Source organism: Porites lutea, chromosome 3 (genome assembly GCF_958299795.1).
Source record: "Porites lutea chromosome 3, jaPorLute2.1, whole genome shotgun sequence".
Lineage (NCBI taxonomy): Eukaryota > Metazoa > Cnidaria > Anthozoa > Scleractinia > Poritidae > Porites > Porites lutea.
Genome location: NC_133203.1, coordinates 22,356,448 through 22,379,866, shown reverse-complemented (window position 1 = coordinate 22,379,866; position 23,419 = coordinate 22,356,448). Strand labels below are relative to the sequence as shown.

Sequence of the window (23,419 nt, the reverse complement as noted above, 5' to 3'; positions counted from 1 at the left end):
CTTACTTTGCTTTGCCGTTTTCTCCGGTTCCTTGGGCTTATTACTTTGCTTTGCCATTTTCTCCAGTTCCTTAGGCTTACTTTGTGTTGCCATTTTCTCCGGTTCCTTGGGCTTACTTTGCTTTGCCGTTTTCTCCGGTTCCTTGGGCTTACTTTGTGCTGCCTTTTTTTCAGGTTCCTTGGGCTTACTTTGCTTTGCCGTTTTCTCCGGTTCCTTGGGCTTACTTTGTGTTGTCTTTTTCTCTGGTTCCTTGGGCTTACTTTGTGTTGCCGTTTTCTCTGGTTCCTTGGGCTTACTTTGTGTTGCCGTTTTCTCCGGTTCCTTGGGCTTACTTTGCTTTGATTTGGCCACATGTTTCAGCAACTGGTTTTTGGGGCCAGTAAAATTTTTGACCAACCTAATTATAAAGAAATTAAATACGCAAAAATGTTAGTAATAAATGGCTATTAATTCCTGGCGTTCATCCTGGCTTGTTTTTACTTGTACTTACCTGGATTTGACAGAGATATTTCTCCGTGTTTGGTCCCGTCAGCTCGACTTTATCGTCACTTTTCAGAAAGTTGGACTGCATGACCAGTTTTTTAAAGTCACCTTGAATTAATTCAAAAAGCAGATTATATTAGTACATAATTATGTCATAAAATTCTGGTAATAAATTAAATAAACTTTATAAGTGGTTTTGGCATGCTGGGTGGGCTTATGCAACTGGGGTACGTAGGTTATATCCCATGGTTGGAGGCCGGGGGCCTTATAAACAGCAATAATTACTATTACACTGTATAAAAAAATTTGGAAATGATCTGATAAGTCTTACACGTTTAATATATATTGCTGTACACACAAGCTTATTAATGAGTGACGATATACTGCAAGGAGCCTAAAAGTGTCACCACTTTAAATTAATTCACATTCTTTTGTGCGCACAGACTATTCAATTAGAAGCCGTGGATAAACTATCGTCATCTTCTGATTGGATAGTCTGTGAGCACAAAAGAGTTTGAATTAATTCTACCAAATCATTACGTACATCCGGGTTACCATGAGATGCGCACGCACCGCCGCAGGTCAGTGCATGTATCGTTCGCCGTGGGTTTAGTCGTGTGTATTTTTTCTCCGATATTTCTACGCCGTTGGCAGCTGCTTATCACGGTAAGTTAACAGTTACTTTTTCGTTTATTTTTCTTTTACTGTGGACGCGCTCCACATTACATTTTCCAGCCGTTATTGTCTGGATTTTTTCCCTTTTCGTGCTCTGTGACGCGTCACAGGCGGTCTCGGCTCTTGTGCCGAATTATAATTTTATGAGAAGACTCCTGGACGTGTCCAGAGTTTAAGCAATTGTGGTGTAACGCGTTTATACCCTTTCCTCGTATCTTTACAAGTCTCAACGAGTTTGTGACTAGCTACAAAGCCGGTTATTTGGACCGATTGTTTTGATACCACGTGGCGGACGAGTCCGCCATTTTGTAGTGCAAAAAGCTTGACGTTTTCTTTAATCATCTTATTTTCTTCAGACGATGTCTGAGGAGTCTCAGAAAATTGCAAATTCTGGAGGTACTTCGCCCGTGGACTTCAAGGCGATGTTTGCTGAACTTTTAGATGATGCCAAAAGAGACATTTTGGCTCACGTGCAAGACTCTATCGAGAAGGTTTATGCCGATTTTGAAGATTATGAGACCGGCCCTGAGAGCGGTGAAGCGAGCACTGAGTGTTCGGATACAGCTGTTGCAACGACTGTTGCAACTAAAATAAATGATTTTATCCAGCCAAAAACCTCAGACCAAGCTGAAGGCTCGGATGGCGGTTCCTTTAAATCACTCGCTGATGAATTTAGCGTTCTAGAGAAAACTTCACCTGCCATAGATGCAAATTTGGCAGAAATAGTGAAGAGTCTGCTTACAGAGAAGCTCACAAAAGAAAAGTTGGCCGAGGTACAGAACAAGTACCTCAGACCTGAAAACTACACTAATTTGGTTGCACCCAAGATAAACAAGCAAATTTGGCAACAATTACGACAGGAGACCAGAAACAATGATTCAGCTTTCCAGAAGGCACAGTCTTTGCTGTTGTCAGGTTTATATGCTGTACTTCAGCTGTGTAACAGTGCAAATGGGGATCAAAGGAATGTTTTGACCCATACAGCAGTCCTGCTGTTGTCAGCAAATAGAGAGCTTAATCTGAAACGAAGAGATCTCATTCGTCCTGACCTAAACAAGCAATATGCTCCTTTATGCAACCCATCTACAGCTGTGTCAACATTCTTGTTTGGAGATGACCTAAACAAAGAAGTGGAAGAGTTAACCAAGTCACAAAAGCTCAGCAATAAAGTGACTCCTAAGAGACGCATGGAACCTTACAAAGTCCCCGCCTCTAGAGGTGTGCGTGGTCGTGGCCGCTTTGGTCATAGTGCTGGCAGGGGAAGAGCCTCCTCTAATTCTTTTTTAGGTCAAGGCCGGGGCCATGCTCGGCCCCAGCAGAATCCCAGGACCTCGGCAACCAAGACCCAGTAGGATCACCAGCTGAGGTAAGTCAGACAACTCTTGCTACTACTATTATTGCAAATCAAATTCCTTTTAAGGCAGGAGGGCTGCGGGACTGTCTTCATGTATGGAAGACTATCACATCAGATCCTTTTATCTTGGATGCAGTTACTCACTGTGATATTGAATTTGACCGGGAACCTGGAATATGTACTAGTGTTACTAGGCCTTTTTGTTCCTTCACTGAAATTGAGCAGACTATCATTGACAATGAAGTAGAAAAATTCCTTCTTAAAGGGATAATAAGGCTATCATCACATGAGGATGGCCAGGTGATATCTCCAATTTTTACAAGGCCTAAGAAAGATGGGTCTCACAGGGTTATATTTAACCTAAAGAAACTGAATGAGTCCGTGACATACCATCATTTTAAAATGGACACGTTAGAGACAGCTATTAGACTCATGAGGCCTGGATGTTACATGACATCTATAGATTTGAAGGATGCGTATTACTCTATCCCTATTGCAGAAGAACATCAGAAATATTTAAAATTTATTTGGAGGGATCAGTTGTATGCTTTCACTAGCCTCCCTATGGGATTGACTAGTAGCCCTAGGATTTTTACGAAAGTTTTAAAACCAGTCTTTAGCTACTTGAGAAGTCAGTTTGGCCACACCTGTCTGGGCTATATTGATGACTCTTTCTATCTGGAAGATAGTTATACAGAGTGTGCAGAAGCCACATTACGTGCTATACAACTTTTTGTCAGTCTGGGTTTTAAAATCCATCCAGAAAAGTCAGTTATTATACCAACACAGATCTTAGAGTTTTTAGGGTTTATTTTGAACTCTATTCTCATGTTAGTTACTTTGACTAACAAGAAAGCTGTTAAAATTTTGCAGTTGTGCCAAAAGTTCTCTTCCAAATAAACGGTTTACTATTCGTGAAGTTGCATCTTTTCTTGGGACCTTAGTCTCCAGCTTTCCAGGCGTGGAATTTGGCCCTTTACATTATCGCCACATTGAGGTTGACAAAGAAGCAAATTTGAAATTGAACCAGGGGTATTTTGATTCATTCATGACCTTGTCTCATGACAGTTTGGAAGAGATTCACTGGTGGTCTGCAAATATTCTAACAGCGTCAAGAAGAATTTTTCATAATAGCCCTGATGTAGTTGTTTACACTGATGCATCCCAAGTGGGTTGGGGTGCTCAAATCGAACATGGGAATAACACTAGTGGCATCTGGTCTAAGTCAGAGTCATCCAGGCACATAAATTACCTGGAATTATTGGCAGTTAAGCTTGCTCTGTCCTCGCTACTTGATGCCAGGAACAATATTCATGTGCGGGTTATGTCTGATAACAACACTGCTGTGTCTTACATTAATTCTATGGGAGGTTGTAGATCTTTAGAATGTAACTCCATTGCTAAGGATATTTGGGATTGGACTATTGACAAAGATATTTGGTTATCAGCAGCCCATATTCCAGGATCAAGCAATATTGATGCTGATCAGTTATCTCGGAATTTGAATTTGGATCTGGAATGGATGCTTTCCGCTCCAATTTTTCAGAGGATAGTAGCTTTATTTGGCAAACCAGGTATAGATCTATTTGCTAGTAGACTTAATGCTCAGGTAAAGGATTATGTTTCCTGGAAACCACATCCAATGGCAAAGTTTGTGGATGCTTTTACCATTGATTGGTCACAATTTTTCTTCTATGCTTATCCTCCATTTTGTCTTGTTTCAAGGTGTGTACAGAAAATAATTCACGACCAGGCATCAGGAATTCTAGTAATTCCCTTGTGGACAACTCAGCCTTATTTTACGGCTGTACTGAGCCTACTAACAGAAACGCCACGTGTATTCAATGCTTCAGTTCAGAACCTGATTCATCCAACTCTGGACGGTCCTCATCCCCTACACCAACGCCTGCAGTTGATGGTATGCAAGTTATCAGGCGATCCTTGCAAGAGTCTGCAATTTCGTCAGACATTGTCGACATCATCATGCATTCATGGAGAGACAGCACTCAGAAACAATATAAAGTGTATATTAACAAGTGGTTGCAATTTTGCAATGAAAGGAAGATTGATCCGTTGCATCCCACTGTAACAGCTGTACTCTCTTTTCTGCACAGTCTTTTCAAGAGTGGCTTGAGCTATTCTGCGTTGAATACAGCTCGGTCTGCAGTCTCTAACATTGGTATGAGTGATAATGATGCTTCATCTCACACACCTATAGGGAAGCATTCCTTGTTTGCCGTTACCTTAGAGGGGTGTTCAACAAGCTCAAGCCTGTGCCGAAGTATAACAATATCTGGTCCGTGGATACTGTCCTTGATTACTTGAGTTTATATTGGCCCCTGCACGAGATCAATTTGAAGGAACTCACCCTGAAATTAGTCATGTTGATTGCCTTAACTACGGGGCAGAGGTGTCAGACTTTGACCTTTTTGGACACATCAGAGCAATATATGCAGAAGAATGATACATGTTTTAATTTTGCCTTAACTGAACACATTAAGCAGGACAAACCTGGCAAAGTGTTTGGCAATGTACGCCTTTACAAGTATCCAGTAAGGGAACTGTGTGTTTATGAAACATTAGATTATTACCTACAGGCTACTGAAAAGCTCAGGAATTCTTCAAAATTGCTTGTTTCGTACATTAAGCCCTATAAGGCAGTAACCTCGTCTACTATTGGACGCTGGATCAAAACTTTGTTGGGACAAGCAAGGGTTGATACAGAAATATTTTCTGGTCATAGCACTAGGTGTGCTTCAACGAGTAAAGCTCTTATGTCAGTTTCCACTGATGTGATTCTAGCTACAGCTGGTTGGACTGAGGAGTCCACTTTTCGGAAGTTTTACCATAAGCCAGTTGCTGTAACAAACCAGATGAGTTTGGCAGTTCTTACTTAGGTTAATGCCTTGAACAACAAAATTGTATTGCAAAGTAGTGTACAAATAAAGTCGGCGTGTGAAGTTGTTTGGGTGTTTCTCATTTTGTGCTCACTGCGTTAAAGTCTCATGGTAACCCGGATGTACGTAATGATTTGGTAGAATTGAAAATTAAACAAGACTTACCTGTAAGTTGAAGTTTGATGATAATTCTGCCAAATCATTAGTAGTACAGTAGGGTTAACATGCCCATAGCACCCATATGTTCACACCCACCCCTTACGTCGTTTCGGCTGCGTTTTAGTGATCACAAAATTCTTTTAAGACTGACCTGCGGCGGTGCGTGCGCATCTCATGTTAACCCTACTGTACTACTAATGATTTGGCAGAATTATCATCAAACTTCAACTTACAGGTAAGTCTTGTTTAATTTTCAATTAAAAGTACTAGTGGTCACACGTTTGGGTTGCTGTAAGATCTGATCAGGCAGGGGTTATACTGTACTTACTGTCTGCTTTGGATGTTCGGAGAAAAGTTGCTCGGGCAATTTTCCTTGCACCATCCATTACGAACAGCTCCTCCCTGTAAGCAAGGAAACTTAATTAACTGGTTGCAGAATACAATAAACCAGGTAAACAGTATCAAGTATTTTCTTGTAATCAGATCAGTTTGAGATTATTATTGCCGTGGTTGGTCAATTTGAAATAATATCTGGCCTATAATCTATTGATTGTGCAAAAAAATGTACTTCTAGTGTCCGCCTTGAATTTTGTTAAAGAAGTGTCCACTGTCCGCCTTAAAGAGAGTTTCGTTACAGACAAACAAGTGAGATTCGGCCGGGACCAGCCATTCATGTCTGCCTTAGCGAGGTGTCCGCCTTACAGTGGTGTCCGCTTAATTAGAGAGAGTTTACTGTATTACAGGATCAGATGCTATTGATGTATAATTACATTGTAACATATGTTTACTTACGATGAAGTGAAAGAAAATCCTGTGTCCTGATCATCTTCTTCAACTTCATGACCTGCAGGATCATCAACTTTAAGAGCCTGCTCAACTTGGATGAGTGTTGTATTCACCGGCGTGGAGTTTTCTTCAGCAACAACTACTGGCCTCTGGCAGGCCTCATCTTTGTATTTATTCATCTACAAGTGAAATGATTATAGAGTTGAGTCAAGTTATCTCCAATTTTCAAGGGAAACTAAAAACAGTTTGAGATTGCCGATAGTAAATATGACTGAAAAACAAGGGCAAGGGAAATAGGTTTCGGGAGTCGGAGTTCGAGATAAAGAGGTAATATAATAACATTTACCCTGTACAGGGCTCGAAATTGCGACTGATACGGTCACCAATGCGACCAACATTTTATCCTTGGCGACTAAAAATTCTAGTTTAGTCGCCAAAGTGGCGACCAGATTCCTCTATGATTTAGATTTACGTTAAAAGAGTAAACCTGCTTTGTTTTCATCATAAAAAATGTGCCAAATCGGATAAACAGAACAGTGACCAGTTTACCTCCAAATTTATACCGACTTCTATCCACGATATTTTTAGTCTGCTACACAGCCGTTTTTAGTGTCGTCACGCAATGACGACACTAAAAACGGCTGTGTAGCAGACTACGATATTTTCAAATCTGATGGATCGTACCATACTATGCAGGGCTTCTGATAGGTTGCGGAAAAAAAAGTCCAATTTAGGGGCAAATTCGCCGAAAAATTGACCGATTTCGCAGGAATTTTCGGGGCAAACTCAGCTGAAAATCAATCGGTCAAAAAAAGGCCGATTTTGTGGTTATTTCAGGGAAAACTTCGTTAGAGATTGATCGGTTTTGCGCTGACCAGACCAACGTTTTTAATGTTTTGCTAACAGAGGTCATCATTTGCTCTTTCACCAACAATACGCTCCAGAACTGAACCAATGGCAAGGCCTTTAACATCATGGCTAGTGCCCAGTTTTTCGCAACATAATTTACGCCTGGTAGTTTTGGAGTTTCGGGACGTTGCTTGCACGTTTCAGTGACGAAGTTTCGAGATAAATTTACAAGTTTACGGCAAGTAAATAGCCGCAATAGCTGAGAAAAGTTTCAAATATGTTGTACAGACATGTATTTGAAAAAGATTTGTACCGAATTTCGGGGTATTTTGCGTGTTTTTGTGAATTTCGCGGTTCTGTGACGGCGCCAAATATCAAAAGCCTTGACTATGAGTTGCGTCATTTACATTATACAAACTGGCGACTAAAAATTTGCAACTGGCGACTATATTTCTCCAGTTGGTCGCCAAAAGGCGACCTGAGGATTTTTCTAATTTCGAGCCCTGCTGTATTTAAATAAATTAAGGAATTTTATCATTTGCCAATTTAAAAAGATATTATAATGGGTGTGGCTGATACCAGGGCATCAAAAGAATTAGAGCCCTGCTCTAATAAATTATTATTGGTTCCCTGACAGTTCAGTTGACTTCAGACTTAAACCATCAATAACTTGAGCCTCCTGCTAACTCAAAGTAAATTTGTTTCCCTTCAGGTCTTTTACTTACTAACTTCCTTTAATCTTATGGTTCAAGTTATTGTGAGTCATGCAATACACTGTAAGCTATCCACTTACATTTGGAGTTGAGAAGTTGTATTAAAAAAGACAACTAGATCCTAAGCTACCTGTCTGTCATAATTAGTCATTACATTAAGTAAAGTCAAGATCAGTATACGTAACTGGTTTTGACATAAAATATACAATATCCATATGCATATGATATGAATACTGACAATGAAGATCAAAAGTTAGACACTTAAGCTTACCTTTTTAGCACGTTTCCAGAATTTTGTATTTTTCATTTGATTCCTTCTATAAATCAAACTTTCAGAAAGCCTCCTTCTTATAGTATGGGCATGACCATCCAGTTGGGGAAGTGCATTGATTACCTTGTAACATGAATATTATAACACTCATTAATATTCATAATGAAAATTGAAAAGGAATGAATAATTTTATGATTGCTTAATGAATATCTGTAAACCGGATACAGATTTTGTCCGGATTTGGTTAACTAGTACTTTTCCTTTTTTCCTCTTACACCCCACCCACCCATCTACATGCATGCACATATTTTTTTAAACAACAATATTGTACCTGTAGCTTCCCGGTAACTACTTACAGAAAGGTCCAATAAATTCTGTAGTGACTTACTAATACAGTTGAAGGAAACAGTCGAACCCCTATTAAGCGGCCACCCTTGGGGACTTTGATAGCTGGCCTAATAATTAGAGAAGTTCCACTGCAGATACAAAGTATCAGTCTAGATATATACCTTTTTAGTAAACACTTCCAGCGTTTTCATGTTAATCTCTCGCATGAGAGGAGGGTTCTCCCAAATGCTACATTACCTGGCAGACTCCCTCAACACAAACTGAAAATAATTGAGAAAACAACAATTGTTAAATAGGCCGGCCCCGTCCACACTTATGTGTTTTTGTTTGGCTCCATTTTCAAATGTCTCCACAACTCTTGGCAGCGTGCGTTGTTGTGTGGACAATAGACAAAAACTATTGAAAAGTATGCGCTTTGTTTCAAACTAAGTATATATATTTTAAACGCATCGGTGTGGACGCGCGGGGCCTAATCAGTCGGATGGCCATTAATGATCGTTAGAGTCTCACATATAATTTAAGTCTTACATGCATGTAAGCTTATTTACCGGTATAGTCAGTTTCTCTTATTTTCGCATAAGATTCGTATACGTATGCTGTCTATCGACAGTTGCCCTCAAAACAAACTTTAAGTCGAAAATTCTAAAAATATGCACTACTTTCTAAAAACAACACATGGAATAAATGGGAGTTTGCAAAATTGCAGATCAGAATCATCAGATCGACGTTCGCCTGCCGCGTACGCATCCGTTTTTGCAAAGAGTTTTATATTGGTACGGCTTCCTTGAAAACACTAGCTAACATTCATAAATAATTCAGAGTTTACGTAAAATTAAAAGGTCATTTGACAAAAGGGTTTCGATCTGAAATGTAAGCTTATTAAGACGCCATGAGTAGTTAACTTTCTCCAATAGCTGGCTCATCTTGGGCTTAGCGCGCAGGAAGAAATGTACGACCGTTAATAATTTGCAATTTCCCGTGCGCGCGTTTATAGCTAGATTTGATCGTATAGCTTTCTACTCTATCGATCGGGTTCTGCAGCTGATCTCTCGAATAAGAGAAGGTTTTTCCCATAGACCACATTTCTTTGCAGATTCCCTCAACACAAACTGTAAACAATCGTACACAAATTAAAGAATGAACTTGGTATATACCGGGATATTAAATTTATCATTTTAGAAAGTATCCGAAGTGTTAAAGTTTGATTTCTTTTTTACTGTGAATCGAAGCCTAGCTGCTAACACAATCTTACACTGTCAATTAAACATAGTACCCCAGCCGGCCGAATTGTTATTTCTCCAAACCTTGTTCCCTGTACTGCAGACTCTATTTACTTCTAGATCTGGAAAGCTGATCGCGTTCTACAATATACTAGTAGGCACGTGTTCTTAACTCAATATTCGCCGGCGCTTTTTAAACTTGAATCCAACGAACGTGCAGTGGACATTTTAGCGTATAAATAATGATACAAACATAATTCCAAGTTAGGAAAGCAAAGGAAAGGCCATTAATTACGCCGTCGATTCTCCCCGTGTATTTTAGAACGTGTTTACCCCTACAATTAATGTTGCCCGAAGAGTTGAGGAATGATCATTAGTTTGCGCCTGTGGGATATCGTACGTTGGAAATTTATATCTATCGCATAAAGTTAAGGCAACTGCCAGCCGATCGAGATTAAGATATTGTGTTGAGCGAAGAAAAGCGTCATTCGGCTTCATACATGTAGTGATCTGTATCACCCAAATCTTCAATTTGAAATCTCACACTTTTAAGTCAACAATTTTCTCGATTGATCCGCGCTTGAGCTGAGATTATAAAGTTTATTTGTAAAGAATACGTACGTGTAATATGTACGAGTAAAAGAACACGAGAAAGATAAATCTATTTCAAGATCTTTCAAGATTCGGTTGTCGCAAGTTGTAATAAATGGCTAAATATATAATTAAGATTGGACTTACCCGAAATGTTTGTTGGGCTTTCGATCCTTTGCCCTTTGCCCCTCGTTTTGCCAGAAGATCTTCTGCACTATAAGCGGTGGTGCCGGTGGAAACGATGTCGACTGCCCCAGTGTTCTGTGCAGACTCTTCGTCAGAAGTGGGTGAACTAGATGTAGATCGAGAGCTCGTGCTTGATGAGTTCAACGCATCCGTTTGCTCGTTGGAGGTAATCGCTGCCTGTAGCTGTGTCGTTTGCAAAACGCTGGACAAAGCATTTGGGTTTGTTTTCAACAAAGCGAGAAATTCGCAAATTACTTTTTGCTCGTGATTTGCCATTTCAAAATTAAAGAAGCTACGAGAACGATTCTTTTAGATCGAAGTATCGAGATCAGTTATAGGAACCGCGTGCACGAACACTACACTTTTGGCGCCGTTCGTTTTGAAGCTCTGATTGTATTACATATATGGTAAAAGTGGGGTCATTTATTTACTAATGATCACCGACTCAATTCACCCCAGGGAGCCCTAGCGCTTTATAGCTAAATATTGCGCTTTATCGCTATAAAAAAAAAAAACTTATGTACTTTGTAATAAAAATTAAAAACGAAATACGTTTCTGGGGTGATTGAGTCACAGATTGTACGAGAGCAACTTCCATTCACAGTTTAAATTCCCTTGTCGGTCAGGACTCACGCACGGTGAGCGCTCGGGCTCCCTGTGTACTACGCACCGTATATGGTAAACGAAAGGTCAATATTTAACTACTGACATTCGAGATCTGTTATGCAACGCACGGACGAGAACGACGAGTGAGGAAGATGCCATACTCGGAGCAGCACATGAGCGATAAAAAACGTACAGCAAGTAAAGACCATGTTTGTCCTTGCAAAAATTGCAAATCCGAATGCACCCAATCAATTAAGATCGTGAAGAGGCATCTAGAAGTGTTTGGCCGATATTCAGGTGATCATGATAATCAGTTATCTGAAAGCGGGAGCGAGGATGAATTGTTGGCCAAGTCGAACGATTACAGACATGATGACAATGATCATGATGATCAGTTATCTGAAAGCGGGAGCAGGGATGAATTGTTGGCTGAGACGAACGATTACAGACATGATGGCAATGATTCATTTGCGGAACTATCATATTCAAGTGAGGAAAACTGCGGCAGAAATTTCAAACGACGTCGGATAGATTCAGCGAGTATTAGTGAGCAAAGTGATGGCGAAATAATTCAAAACGAAATCGACATTACGAGTTCATCTTGTGACAATGAAGTCTTGATAGAACATGATTTAGCCGCGTTAAGCGACGATAGTGGGAGTAATGAATCCTTACCTTCTTATAGTAGCTCTGACCACAAAGACTGTGACCTTGAAATGGAACACGACATTTATGACAGCGAAAATGCCAAGATTCCTCTTTTTGAAAATAGTGATATCACTGTTCTTCAAGCATTAGCGAGTTATTTTATGTGGTTTACTGAACACCCATCCACCAGCAAAAGTGCCTTATCTGATCTTTTGCGATTGAAGAAGCATTTGTTACCACAGCCAAATAACCTTCCTGGGTCGTACGATGCAGCGTACAACTTTGTCAAGCCATTTCTGCTTCCAACAGTATCTTACCATGTTTGTCTGAACGACTGTGTCATCTTTCGCAAGACTAGTAGATACGACTATTCAAAGCTGCAAAAGTGTCCCATTTGCGGATCTAATCGATATTGGGGCAACAAGATTAATGCTAGAAGAAGATTTCTTTATTTTCCTCTTGGACCTCGTTGGAGAAGAATGTTTGGAAACGCAAGTATTTCTGAAGTCATTCAGAGCCATGCTGATAATCGTGATGCGTGTGAAGACTCTTCCATTATGCGTGACATTCATGATTCCCCTTCATGGAAACAAGCTTTCTCGGAGGAAGGATTCTGCAATGGCGATCTCCGAGGAATGCTGTTACAACTTTCCACTGATGGTGTCAATCCGTTTAGTAGCAATAAGGTCAATTACTCAATGTGGCCAATTATGCTTACTGCCCTTAACCTACCTAGGAACGTACGCAATCTGTTTGAGAATATCATGCTTGCTGGTATAGTTTCAGCTCAAACAGAAGGCCAAGAGCCAAAACACCTTGATCCATACCTTGAAATAGTTGTAGATGAAGTTCTGGAACTGTCTGGTGCCACTTTTTTTGATGCCTTCAGAAATGCGTCATTTACATTCAAAGTTGCCCTGATGAGTTATGTTCTTGACTATCCTGGTCTGGGAAAGGTTTTTACAGCAGCAGGCCAGACTGCCTTACAAGGTTGCATGTGGTGTGAGATTAGAGGTAAGGCAATTCAAACTGAACAATATAATACTAAAAAGTGAACCATGTTGCCATCATTACTCATTATCTTATCAATGCTTAACTTTTCAAATACCTCCACAAAATGATAATTGGATGATACCATTACAAACTTGTGTACCGGTCAAATCGAGGCTTCGAAATCCCTCCCCCCCCCCCCCAGACAACCCCTTGGGTATTTGAATTTTTAGTAAATTAGTGTTCAAATCCCCCTCTCCCTGAGCCAAAAAGCCATTCAAATGCCCCAATTAAGGCGATCAAATGCCTCCAACCCTGGGAAATTACATGTAATGCGTGACCATCTTACTATTTTAACCATGTAGTTTTCTAATGCTCCTGATGCCGAGTCTGCAAACAAATTTTAATAGACATCACAATTTGTTACTTATTGTTCTGTAAGCTTTTAATACGTACTTGCTTTTAATCTTGTGCACAGCAGAAGAAATCAATATAATATACAATGCCCTGAAAGTACATTACAGCTTTTATATCGCGTATCATGTGACATCTAAAGTTTTCTATTGAAACATTCCACCAACTTAAATTACTACGTTTCATACATTCATGCCTTTTCACTGACATCATCAGAAGTCAATAGGTAAGTTTATTAAAGGGAAGGGAGGAGTTTTGCCTCTCAGTTTTTTGGAATTTCATGGGGATTAGTAATTACTTTTTTCTGTCCTCAAATGTAAGTCGCAATTTGATCAGACAAGACCAATACTTAATGTAAAGCTAACCGGCTGTAAGTCTGAAATGTTATTGAAATGAATATTTTTGGGTCAAAATGTCATTAAATACATGCAGTGTATGGTACAATGTTTCCTTTGCTTCTCTTTTTTATTACTCCTAGGGCAATTTGTGTCCTCTTTGGACAAGGTAGTCTATCTGGAAAACAGACGCTATCTTAGTGAAGATCACCCCTTGCGTAAACAGAAAAGGTCCTTTTTCAGACTTCAAACCAGAAAAAAGGTCAGCACCAGAAGAAGCCAATATCAGTGATATTCTTTGGAATTCAGTTGCCCACAACAGAGCAAAAAACAAAGCACAAGCCAGTAATGTTGCTAAAGCTACTGGATCACGAGGTGTCAACTGTTTCATGTTGTTGCCCAACTATGACAGGCCAAATCAAGCTTTTCCTGACCTGATGCATGACCTCAAAAATATTGTTTGCACATTTTTTGACTTAATTACTGGTAAAGGTGATAGCATAAAAGTTAGAAAGGCAGAAAAAGAGTTGGGTCGTTTTCAAGGATGCTGGCTACAGGAAAAGCAAGTTGACGAGCCTGAAGCAGCTGGAAAGGCCACACAAAGTAGGTTTCTACATTTTATACCAGTGGCCACATTAATTTTGCCACCTCATTATTATAATCTCTACTTTTTCAAACAGGCAAACCTAGGTTTAATTAAGTCATTGATTTGTTGTTTTTGTTTTACAGTTACATGTACATGTACCTCACAAAACTGTGGCCGGCCAGTTGTGTGATTTTGCATGATGATGAACCTCAACTTGCATCCGATCGCATTAATCAAAACTTGCATAAATCGTGAAAAATCGCTCAATGTGAACAAAGTAAACAATAAATTTTTGCTTTATCTAAAGATCTACTGCAGCTCAACATTATTTGAAGGTGATTTTCTGGTCAAAAAAACCTTAGAAAACATCTGATGTTGTTTCCAGTCAAATACAGTAACGGTATTTTGGAGGGCAACTTCCTTTTTCAGTTTCAAATTAGCCGTGAATACATTCACACAGTAAATTTGCTTTCTGTATTGCCTTTTTGTATTGCACTGGAGTTTACAAAGCAAAACAGCTCAATTCAGAATGTTTAAATCCATCTGCGAAGTAAAAAACATTAAGGTTTTTATGGTCGGATCTGTTTTATTGTTATTTTGTTGTTTTCTAGGTGATGAAACCGAAACAGAACAAACAGCGAGAAAAAGAGGCAAATCAAAGAGCGAGAGAAACATGCTGCCTGCTGCTCCATTTCGTCTGTCTAGTGCGGACCTCAAACTGGCTGATAAGCGTGCACTTAATGTGTGCGTGCCCTCAGGTTATGGCTGGAAGCCATGTGCTTTCTTCTGTAAGAAACCATACCTCAAATCACATGACTGGAAACAGGTACAAAAACATTTGTATTGTATATGTGTCAAGTAATGTTGAGTATTTGCCAAATAGAAGGTGGCCATCCGCATGGTGTGTATATTTACCCAAGTAGACAGTCCTGTGCTGCAGTTTTCTTTAGGTTTTGATTGTCTACTGTACATGTACATGTAGCGAATTGAACATAAGTTACATCTTTTCACTTATTATATTTTTCAAGTGTGTTAGCTGTTTATTAATTGTGAACATGTATATTTAAAATACATGTGTGTGTGGAATTGTGTTTAGTGATGACATTCCAAAAATTTTTTATATAAAATTAATTTTTAAATCACCAGTCCGAGGAACTGGTTGTCGCAGCTTAAAAGAGGTAGAAAGGTTGTGACTACACTGTTTTTGAATAGAAAAGTAGGGTGGTTACTTAATACATGTAGCTTTAGAGTAGGCTGAAAAGTGGCGTTTGACTGTTATTTTATAACTTATTGTGTTAGCTTGCCACAGATGGAATCTTAAAGTTCTGCTTAAGAGGCCTTCTTGGACGAAACCAAAGGATTTCACTCTTCCGCCTCCTGGATGTTCTTGAAAAGATTTGTAGTGACACTCAGGAATTGCATGACTTGCCTGCCTTGGAAAAGGAAGTAAATGAAGTCTGTGCACAGTTAGAACGTGACTTCCCTATTAGTGTTCAGGTACTTTAGTAATCATTACATAATCATAAGTTAACTGTTAACTGTTATATAGAGTTTATTATGTATGTACATATATATTTTAAATTTTTGTACTAGTGTAGTGTCCCCAATTAGCTGATGTCAGCTAAATACATTGACACTGAAATAAAGTTTATGTATGTATGTATGTAACATTATGCAATCACTGTTTTATTAAATGAAACCATAAAACCAGCCTGTACTCTAGCAGCTTCAATCCCTACTGTGAAATACTGTAATGTGTGTTTGTAATGGTCCAGCACACATAGATCAGCCCCACTGTTTTCCAATTTGTGATACCCTATTTTTTAACATGAGGACATGTTTCATTTCTCAGGCTGAATTTGTTCTGACCAAATTTCAGCCTGGAGGTTCTCAATCCACTAGTTCTTTTATTCGGCTGTTTCTTGTAGTTTTTGTAATAAAGAATAAGATGTCCTCTTGAAAACCAGAAGGGTTTTTAATTACAAACAGGTGTACATAAAAATAAACAACATAGAGAATATTGCAATGTGGCACTGCTGTTGGCCAGCGGATTGATTATATATTATTGTATATCAGAAACTGTGTTTCTCTGAGCATGTTCAGACCATATGATGTTACTTACATTACACATTACACAATGATTCTTTGTCTAGACCATAAGTCTTCACATCTTGCGCCATTCTGTAAATGGGATCGAGCAACAAGGCCCAGTCCACAGTTGGTGGATGTATTGCTATGAACGATTCAACAGCTGGATCTGTCAGAGGGTCAAAAATCGGCGTTTTCCAGAAGCTACTGTTATGGAAACATACAGAGTGAGTCCAAAAGAACTGCTTTCTCAGTGTATATATGTATAACTTTGAATTATATAACATACATGTGAGAATGCTTACTGTATGTCGTTCATAAAGGACCCCTCCCTTGACTGAGTGTCCCTTTCCATAACACTACCTTCTAAAAATAAAAACATCTTTTAGGGTTTTTTCATGTTTGTAATTAGCACAGGCAAGTTCAAGCTGCAAATAAATACACATATAATGTTTTTATTAATTAAAATTCATAAAAGGAAAGGGATGGAAGAAGCAATTAATGGTTCAGTCCAAAAACAGGCAATTAAATGATGGTTTCAATTCATTTAACTGGAACAGCTTTTTAAGTCTTTCCACCTCCATGGGGCCTGATCTGTAAATCCAACTGAAATTCCAAAATGTTGGTTGCAGTTGCATACAATATTCTTAACCAGCAATTAGTTTTATATTGTAATAGTTTTTTTTGTTAATAGGCACCAAATGTGTATAATTTCAAGATGATTAACTCAGATCATGTTATTTATTTTTATCAGCTATTTGATTGGGTACAGTTCATGAAACTTTCAGGGCGCCTTTTGCCTTTGGATGTGGATACTGAAAATAACAACAAGGAAACCCCTTCCAATCAGTATCAACTAACTAAACAAGAAACAGAGGACCTGGTGGGCTGTGGTGCCTTTTCCTTAGCTACTGACAGGGAGCAAGATGTTAAGCGAACATTTTCCATGGAGAAACAACTGCATGGAAAGACATCAGTGTTAAAATCCTTCACACTGGATTCTGGAGCTGTTGTCTCTTCGGTAGTAAATATCAGTTGTGCAGATCAAGACAAAGCACAAATTGGAAGGATAATTCATTTCCTCACGATGCATGATCAGCTTTCTGGCAAAGAAACTGAATTTGTGACCATAAAACTTTACACATCATGCAAACAAGACCTTGAGAGCCTTCTGTACTATGTTGACACAACATTATTTGAAATGAAGACTGTTGTATTTAATTGCCTTTCTTTCCCACTTGTAACAGCTGTGGATGATGAGAATGAATCGCTTTTATGGATTTTGAACATTTAAACAAATAGCCTGGCCATGGAATTATGCCATATGTTTTACACAGGCCTTTGCCTTATAGAGTGGTTTTCGTTTGAGTGTCGTAAAACCAAAACCAAAGTAATTACTCTGGCCAATCACATAGGACACAGACAATACATTGAACCAATCAAAACTCGAAGTAATTACATGTGGCTGACGCAAAGCGCGGGAAAATGCATGCGAGCGCGTCACAATTGGCTTTGGTTTTACTTCTGATTGGATGAAAAGGTGGCGCGAATCTTTTAAGCCAATCGCATCGTGTAGAAAGTGCAAAACCAATTACTTTTCGACACTCAAATGAAAACCGCTCTAAAATGTTGTATCTTGTTGACAAATCATTATTTTATTCACATTATTCAAACCCATGTCATTTTAACAAGTCACCCTTACCTTGGGGAATGGGTAGGTGACCCCAGTGCAGGTTGACCAACAGTTAATTTAAAATAATTCAGGTTTACATGTACATCTCGCACCATACTCTGGCATGGTACATGGAAAGTCAGATAATCCAGAGAACTTCCACACTTCAATAAGAGATTTTCAGTAAAATCAGATTATACGTAGTTTTCTATAATGTAGTGTTTCAGTTTCATGCATATGCAGTTTCTAACATATGACTACATTGGCTTGACAGATCTAGAGGTGAGCAGTGAAAAATGGCTAAGTAGTGAACATTCAGTATCAAATAAAGCATTTAAATATATTTATAAGCATAACTATTGAAAAGGTTCTATGATAGCTCAAAAAGTTTAGTTAACTTCTTTTTACACATATCATCAGTAAGTGCAAGTATATATATGTATGTTTTTAAAATTTTCACCCAACTTTGAATTCACATAGTTTTTGACAGGGTGTTTCTATTTCACATACATGTGAAACTCAATGTGAGATGGATAAAGGTTTTCACATGACTTTTCACATAGTCCATACCTGTTAAACAGCATGTGAAATTGACATAAGGTATTCACATGTTTTTTCACATGGTCTAAAATTTCACATATTTTTTTTCACAGCATTTTTCACAGGGTAAAAAAATTTCACATGTATTTCACATGATTTTCACATATTTTTCACATTGTTCACACTAGTAGTGCAAGTTTTATACAACTGTCCCTGTGGGTACTGAACCCATCAAATGCACCATGGCATTAATTTAAAAAAGCTTATAATAACAATGATATGACAAATGAATTGCCCACAAACAATTTTCCGCACCTAATGAAGCAATTCGATCTGCTTCTTATAACATTTTTGTAAAGACATGAAAGGTAGTGAACATAGTTTTTTACCTTATGAAGCGAAATAATGATGATTTGGAAAACGGCACACATGTGCACAGGGCCCCCACTTGTGATTGGACAGGTCTGGATTTCCCAGTTAATTTCCATAGATCACAAAACAAACCAAAGACACTAATAATTGATCAACATTAGGTAAAGTTTTGGTGACGCTTACTGTATATTTAATTAGCAAATTTTCAGTGAGTTAAAGAGTGAATGTCATTTCAACAAAATATAACTGTCAATAATATTGACAACTGCACCTGTGAGAGATGTGCTTGGGTATAACGTCTCCTAAAGCTTCCACACACTTAAAGAATTCCTTCAAAACACGAGCAACTAGGACAATGAAATCGCTGCGAAGCTTCTCCAGTTCATCTTTGTTTAAAAGATACTCAGTGTTTTCAAAGTCCTTCACATCTGCCACCTGTGGTTTGGAGTCATCAAGGTTCTGTGAAGACACCCTATCAAAAGTCAGGAAGTGAGCAATCCAATGATGATCTGTGTTTCTGTGATTTGTAAGGATGATGTTGACTAAAATTTTGAAATCCAGGTTGTCGAATATAATTCGTGGTTCATGACCAGCAGCTATATTCTGTCTGACACGACCAATAAGATCAGCACCAATGTCATCCATGATAGTACGGTACCCATCTCTTGTGACAGTGATCCCCATTCTATTTAGCCTCTTCATTGTCTGAAATAAAATAAAAGAAGTTTTTTAATAATAACGATAAAAGGTCAGCTTTTCACATTATAACCTACTGAAAATTCTCTGTAAGCAAAATTTATATACAATATTTATTTACGCTAGCATTTAAACTAAAATATGAGACAAGTGCATCTTAAATAGATTAATTTACTTGACTCAACAATTTCAACCATGTCACAATAACCTCAGAGTCTCCCCAAAATGTAAAGAATGTCATATAACCATATAACATTAATAATTTATATATTATTTTGGGCTAATAGTCAATTAATCTTTTAACTAATAATAGTAAAAAGTCAAAGTAATAGTGAAAGTCTTTTAATAAAATTGATATTATTACCCTTTCAGTAGCATTTCCAAACCCAAGAAGAATACTATTCACTTTCTGGATTAGGCTAAGTTCTCTCCACCTGGAGTTCATCAGTATTCCATAGGCAGTACATAAAGGTGGAATTTGTTGCTCTGAATCTCTTTTCATCTGTGGCACCGCAATAGTTACCAGGAAATCCAATACATCTGGAGCATGCTGACTCATTTCCATAATGATGCTTTCCCATGTAAAGTTTTCAAGGCTCTAATAAACATTCAAGTTCAGAATGAGACAATAAAATAACAATGTCATCACACTTATAAAGGAATTAAGTAAGGCAAGCTGCAACATAAACAATAATATTATTAATTTCAAATGCAAAATAATATTATTTTCCATTATCGCCTCTCTCTATCTTTCTCTCTCCCTCCCTCCCCCTACCCTCCTCTTTTTTTTTGGGGGGGGGGGGGTACATATGTGTATATTTATATTTGTAAATAAAAATAAAAGTAAGGGGATAAAATTTAAACCAAAGACAAAACAATTAACTATGACTGTAACTCGCCAAGGTATCAAACGTTTCAGTTTGCGTTTATGACTATTAACAGTTAGTAGAAATAGGTGCTTTTTTTGTCTTCTCTACTAATACTAATCCAATATTTACTGTTGACATTACAGGTAAGAGATGCAGAATTGAGAATCAACCATTGAATGGTTTCAACAAAGTTTGATTCTCAAATTTTCTAACCTCAGTTTAATTTGCAACACAACATTAATTAATTTTTGCCTTACAAGCTCCACATAGCTAAAGCAACAATGCTTTGATTACTGAATCACAGTGTGTTAATTAGTTTCCCTGATAGGCATTAAGATAATTTACTAATAATCTTTAATTCCAACCTCTCATACAAAAAGCACAAAAGGCTATAAAGCTTGCACTTTCCATTATAGTACTTAATGGTATATGTTTGTGGATATTTATTTCTAAACAAAGTCAATTAATGAATAACCAAATTGGGGCTTATGAGTTAACCTGCAAAGGGTTTAATTTGAGAACAGTATTAAACCATAAACTACCATTTTTGGAAGTAAAAGTTATTCTCACAAAGCTAATTTACCTTGTGCTTCGACCGTGGAACACGTAAAACAGAGGACTTTTCATCACTTTTCTTACAGAGCTTCTTACACTGGTCATCAACATCCCTCAGTAATGTGGCTTTTACTACATCTCTAAGATCCTTGTCCTTCATAACAACTTCTCCTATTTGGTTAAGTGTTGCCCCAGTGGCCATCATTCTGGTCAGTATTTTAAGAATCTCCAAAGTGTTTCTATCTACACAAGGCTTATCTTCTGTCTTAATATGAACAATAACAAAAAAGAAAAAAAAAGAATCAAAAAACTTATGATAAAATAATATTTTTTACAATAATTATCTGAAAAGAATTGAGTCCATTTACAGAATTTCTTTATCTTGCATGTTCAATCTAGATTGCATGTACCGTTAATAGCCATCAAATAGTGGATATTTTTCTTCAGTTAAAAGTCTCAGATTCCATGGGTTCTTATCAGACTTGCAAAATAATGAAAACTGTAGATAAATTATAACAGCAACAGCTTCAGAATTTTTTGAGTTCTCAACATGCTGCAAGTAGTGAGGATTGTAAGGCAGCTAAAGCTGAAATCTTGCAATTTTTGCCCTGATTCTACTTTTGAAAAGTTATCGTATGCATGATCATGTAGAAAACATATAAAGATCTAGATACATAGTTACCTTTAAGTATACGGAAGTTTGACGAACATTTTGTTATTACTGCTGGTGAGCAGTAATGTTCATCACTGACCAACTTCCTGTTTAATAATTGTCACTACAGTAGTAAAACACAACAGTTTACAGCTAAAATAAAGCTAGCTGAGCACTTACTTGCAGACACTGGGGGAAAAGCAACATAATAATCACAAAGTCCTTTAAAAACACAACATACTGTACCTTCAAATCTGATGAATGAAGCATAATATTGTTAGCATATCAAAGAATATTTGTAATTACTTTTTTACAAATCCTGAGAGTTGATATAGCTGGTATGGTTATGTCAGGCACACATGCCACAGTGATGGCTTTAAAGGAAAGTATACCTAAAAAACCAGTCCACTACTTCTTAGAGACGTCAGCTGAAACCCATCATCTAGATTTCGTACTGACTGTTTTGGACATACATGTATCTTCCAACTTAACTGTTTATTATTACTTTTCAACACAACGTCAGGGTGCAGACCTTAAAAATCATGCTTGAAAATTTGAAGATTTTAAACTTCAGCCATGATTTTTAAAACACTGCAAGTTTACCAGTGCTGGGTTTCGCAGTCCAGAATTTAAAAGAATTTCAAAACTTTTTGATGGTTGCTTCATCTCAGAGGGGACAATGCCTGGAGGAAGTTTCCTTGTCTTATGTGAAAGCGCTTCCATAGATTCAACAGCTGCCTCTTGTTCTTTGGGCTTAGCAGGTAAAATTGTGCGAAGACGGGGAACATTTTGATTGATGACTCCTGGGGGAAACAGTGGTACTCTAAGTGCTGACGTTTTCTTATCCGTTGCCTGCATCATTCACATAAAATGACAGTGGAAAAGTTGTCAAATTCATCAACTAAGGCATTTATTTGCGTGCCGCAAAAATGTCAAAGTATTTCAAAATATGTGTTGACATTTCGAGGGTACATGGACCATGAACATGTAAAAACTTACCTTACTCCTCTTTTTCTCTCTTTTTGATCCAGGTGAAAAGGCTGAGGACGGACTGTCCCAAAAGGACTTTCCTCTTTTTGCCCTAATAACCGATTCTTGCTGGGCTTTCGACTCTTTAATCATTTTATCAAACTCACGAGTTTTTGACAGCTTCAAGTAACAGGGTCGACATATACGCGATGGAAACCCATCATCCCAAGCAATTTTTAGACCGAAAAATTTTTCAAGATCCTTCTCTATGCCTTCTTCCTTAGCTTTGCTGCCATGTAAATCTACAGGATGGTTTTTCAAAACAATATTTTGGTTGCACGTTCTGCAAACAAGCCTGTTTAAGCCCGAGACCGGCTTCGTTGGTGTATCACCACATGCAGCTGTGTCAGCCATGTTGACTTCGAAGAAAACTTCCGGTTTGATTCCCTTTGTGTTTCAACAGCCAATGAAAATAGTTTCCTGAGTAGGAACCAACCAGAGCTCTCGATCCCTGCCGCTGACCAAAAGGATCGAAACTCTGGGAACGAGAATGTCGTGCCAACCAAAACAGAGACATTTCCCCAACAGTCACTGGCAGCAAGTGCCGAGTGTTGACTGTTATTGTTTCTCAGCTCTCACGGTGTTTTGACACAAAACATCTCAATCACGGTTGTTTAAAAGGACAAAAAACACCGGTGTTGTTGTCGGAAACATTAAGAAAATTGACAGTCCTTGCCAGCCACCCTGTAGCCGCAGATTAGGTGTGAAAACTTACGTGAGCGAGTGCTGGGCAATGAGCAATAACAAGAACACAGTTGTCGAAGGTCAAAGTAAAACCCTTTATTAAATAAAACACAAACGATCAGAAACATTAATTTTCCCTCTATAACAATCT

At 38.2% G+C, this 23,419-nt stretch overlaps 5 protein-coding genes across 5 annotated transcripts in view; 3 read left to right on the top strand and 2 right to left on the bottom strand.

The window, feature by feature from the left end:
- Positions 1-22,938, bottom strand: part of LOC140931954 (uncharacterized) — a 28,898-nt gene extending 5,960 nt beyond the window's left edge. The window contains exons 1-6 of the mRNA XM_073381635.1: positions 22,555-22,938; positions 22,159-22,407; positions 21,736-21,744; positions 20,932-21,213; positions 19,844-20,077; positions 19,055-19,488 (exon numbers count right to left, since the gene is read on the bottom strand). Coding sequence (XP_073237736.1) covers positions 19,055-19,488; positions 19,844-20,077; positions 20,932-21,213; positions 21,736-21,744; positions 22,159-22,407; positions 22,555-22,938 — 1,592 coding nt within the window. The remainder of the gene's footprint in view (positions 1-19,054; positions 19,489-19,843; positions 20,078-20,931; positions 21,214-21,735; positions 21,745-22,158; positions 22,408-22,554) is intronic.
- Positions 91-9,078, bottom strand: LOC140930717 (uncharacterized). Its single transcript, XM_073380425.1, has 6 exons — positions 8,697-9,078; positions 8,188-8,310; positions 6,361-6,533; positions 5,897-5,970; positions 491-591; positions 91-397 (listed from the first exon to the last, which is right to left on the bottom strand). Exons 1-6 carry the CDS (start codon positions 8,739-8,741, stop codon positions 329-331), a joined length of 585 nt encoding a protein of 194 aa, XP_073236526.1. The 5' UTR covers positions 8,742-9,078; the 3' UTR covers positions 91-328.
- On the top strand, positions 1,113-2,393 carry LOC140929934 (uncharacterized; the record flags this gene model as incomplete). The annotated part of the gene is made up of 2 exons (XM_073379619.1): positions 1,113-1,149; positions 1,515-2,393. A coding segment is annotated over exon 2 (876 nt), but the record flags the coding sequence as incomplete, so codon positions are not given.
- LOC140930704 (uncharacterized) lies at positions 11,255-13,817 on the top strand. The gene is made up of 2 exons (XM_073380414.1): positions 11,255-12,800; positions 13,669-13,817. The coding sequence occupies exons 1-2, from the start codon at positions 11,291-11,293 to the stop codon at positions 13,815-13,817; spliced, it is 1,659 nt and encodes a 552-aa protein (XP_073236515.1). The 5' UTR covers positions 11,255-11,290.
- LOC140930709 (uncharacterized) lies at positions 12,820-17,549 on the top strand. The gene is made up of 5 exons (XM_073380418.1): positions 12,820-14,128; positions 14,723-14,937; positions 15,411-15,608; positions 16,265-16,426; positions 16,954-17,549. The coding sequence occupies exons 1-5, from the start codon at positions 13,915-13,917 to the stop codon at positions 17,491-17,493; spliced, it is 1,329 nt and encodes a 442-aa protein (XP_073236519.1). The 5' UTR covers positions 12,820-13,914; the 3' UTR covers positions 17,494-17,549.
- Positions 22,939-23,419: the final 481 nt, after the last annotated feature.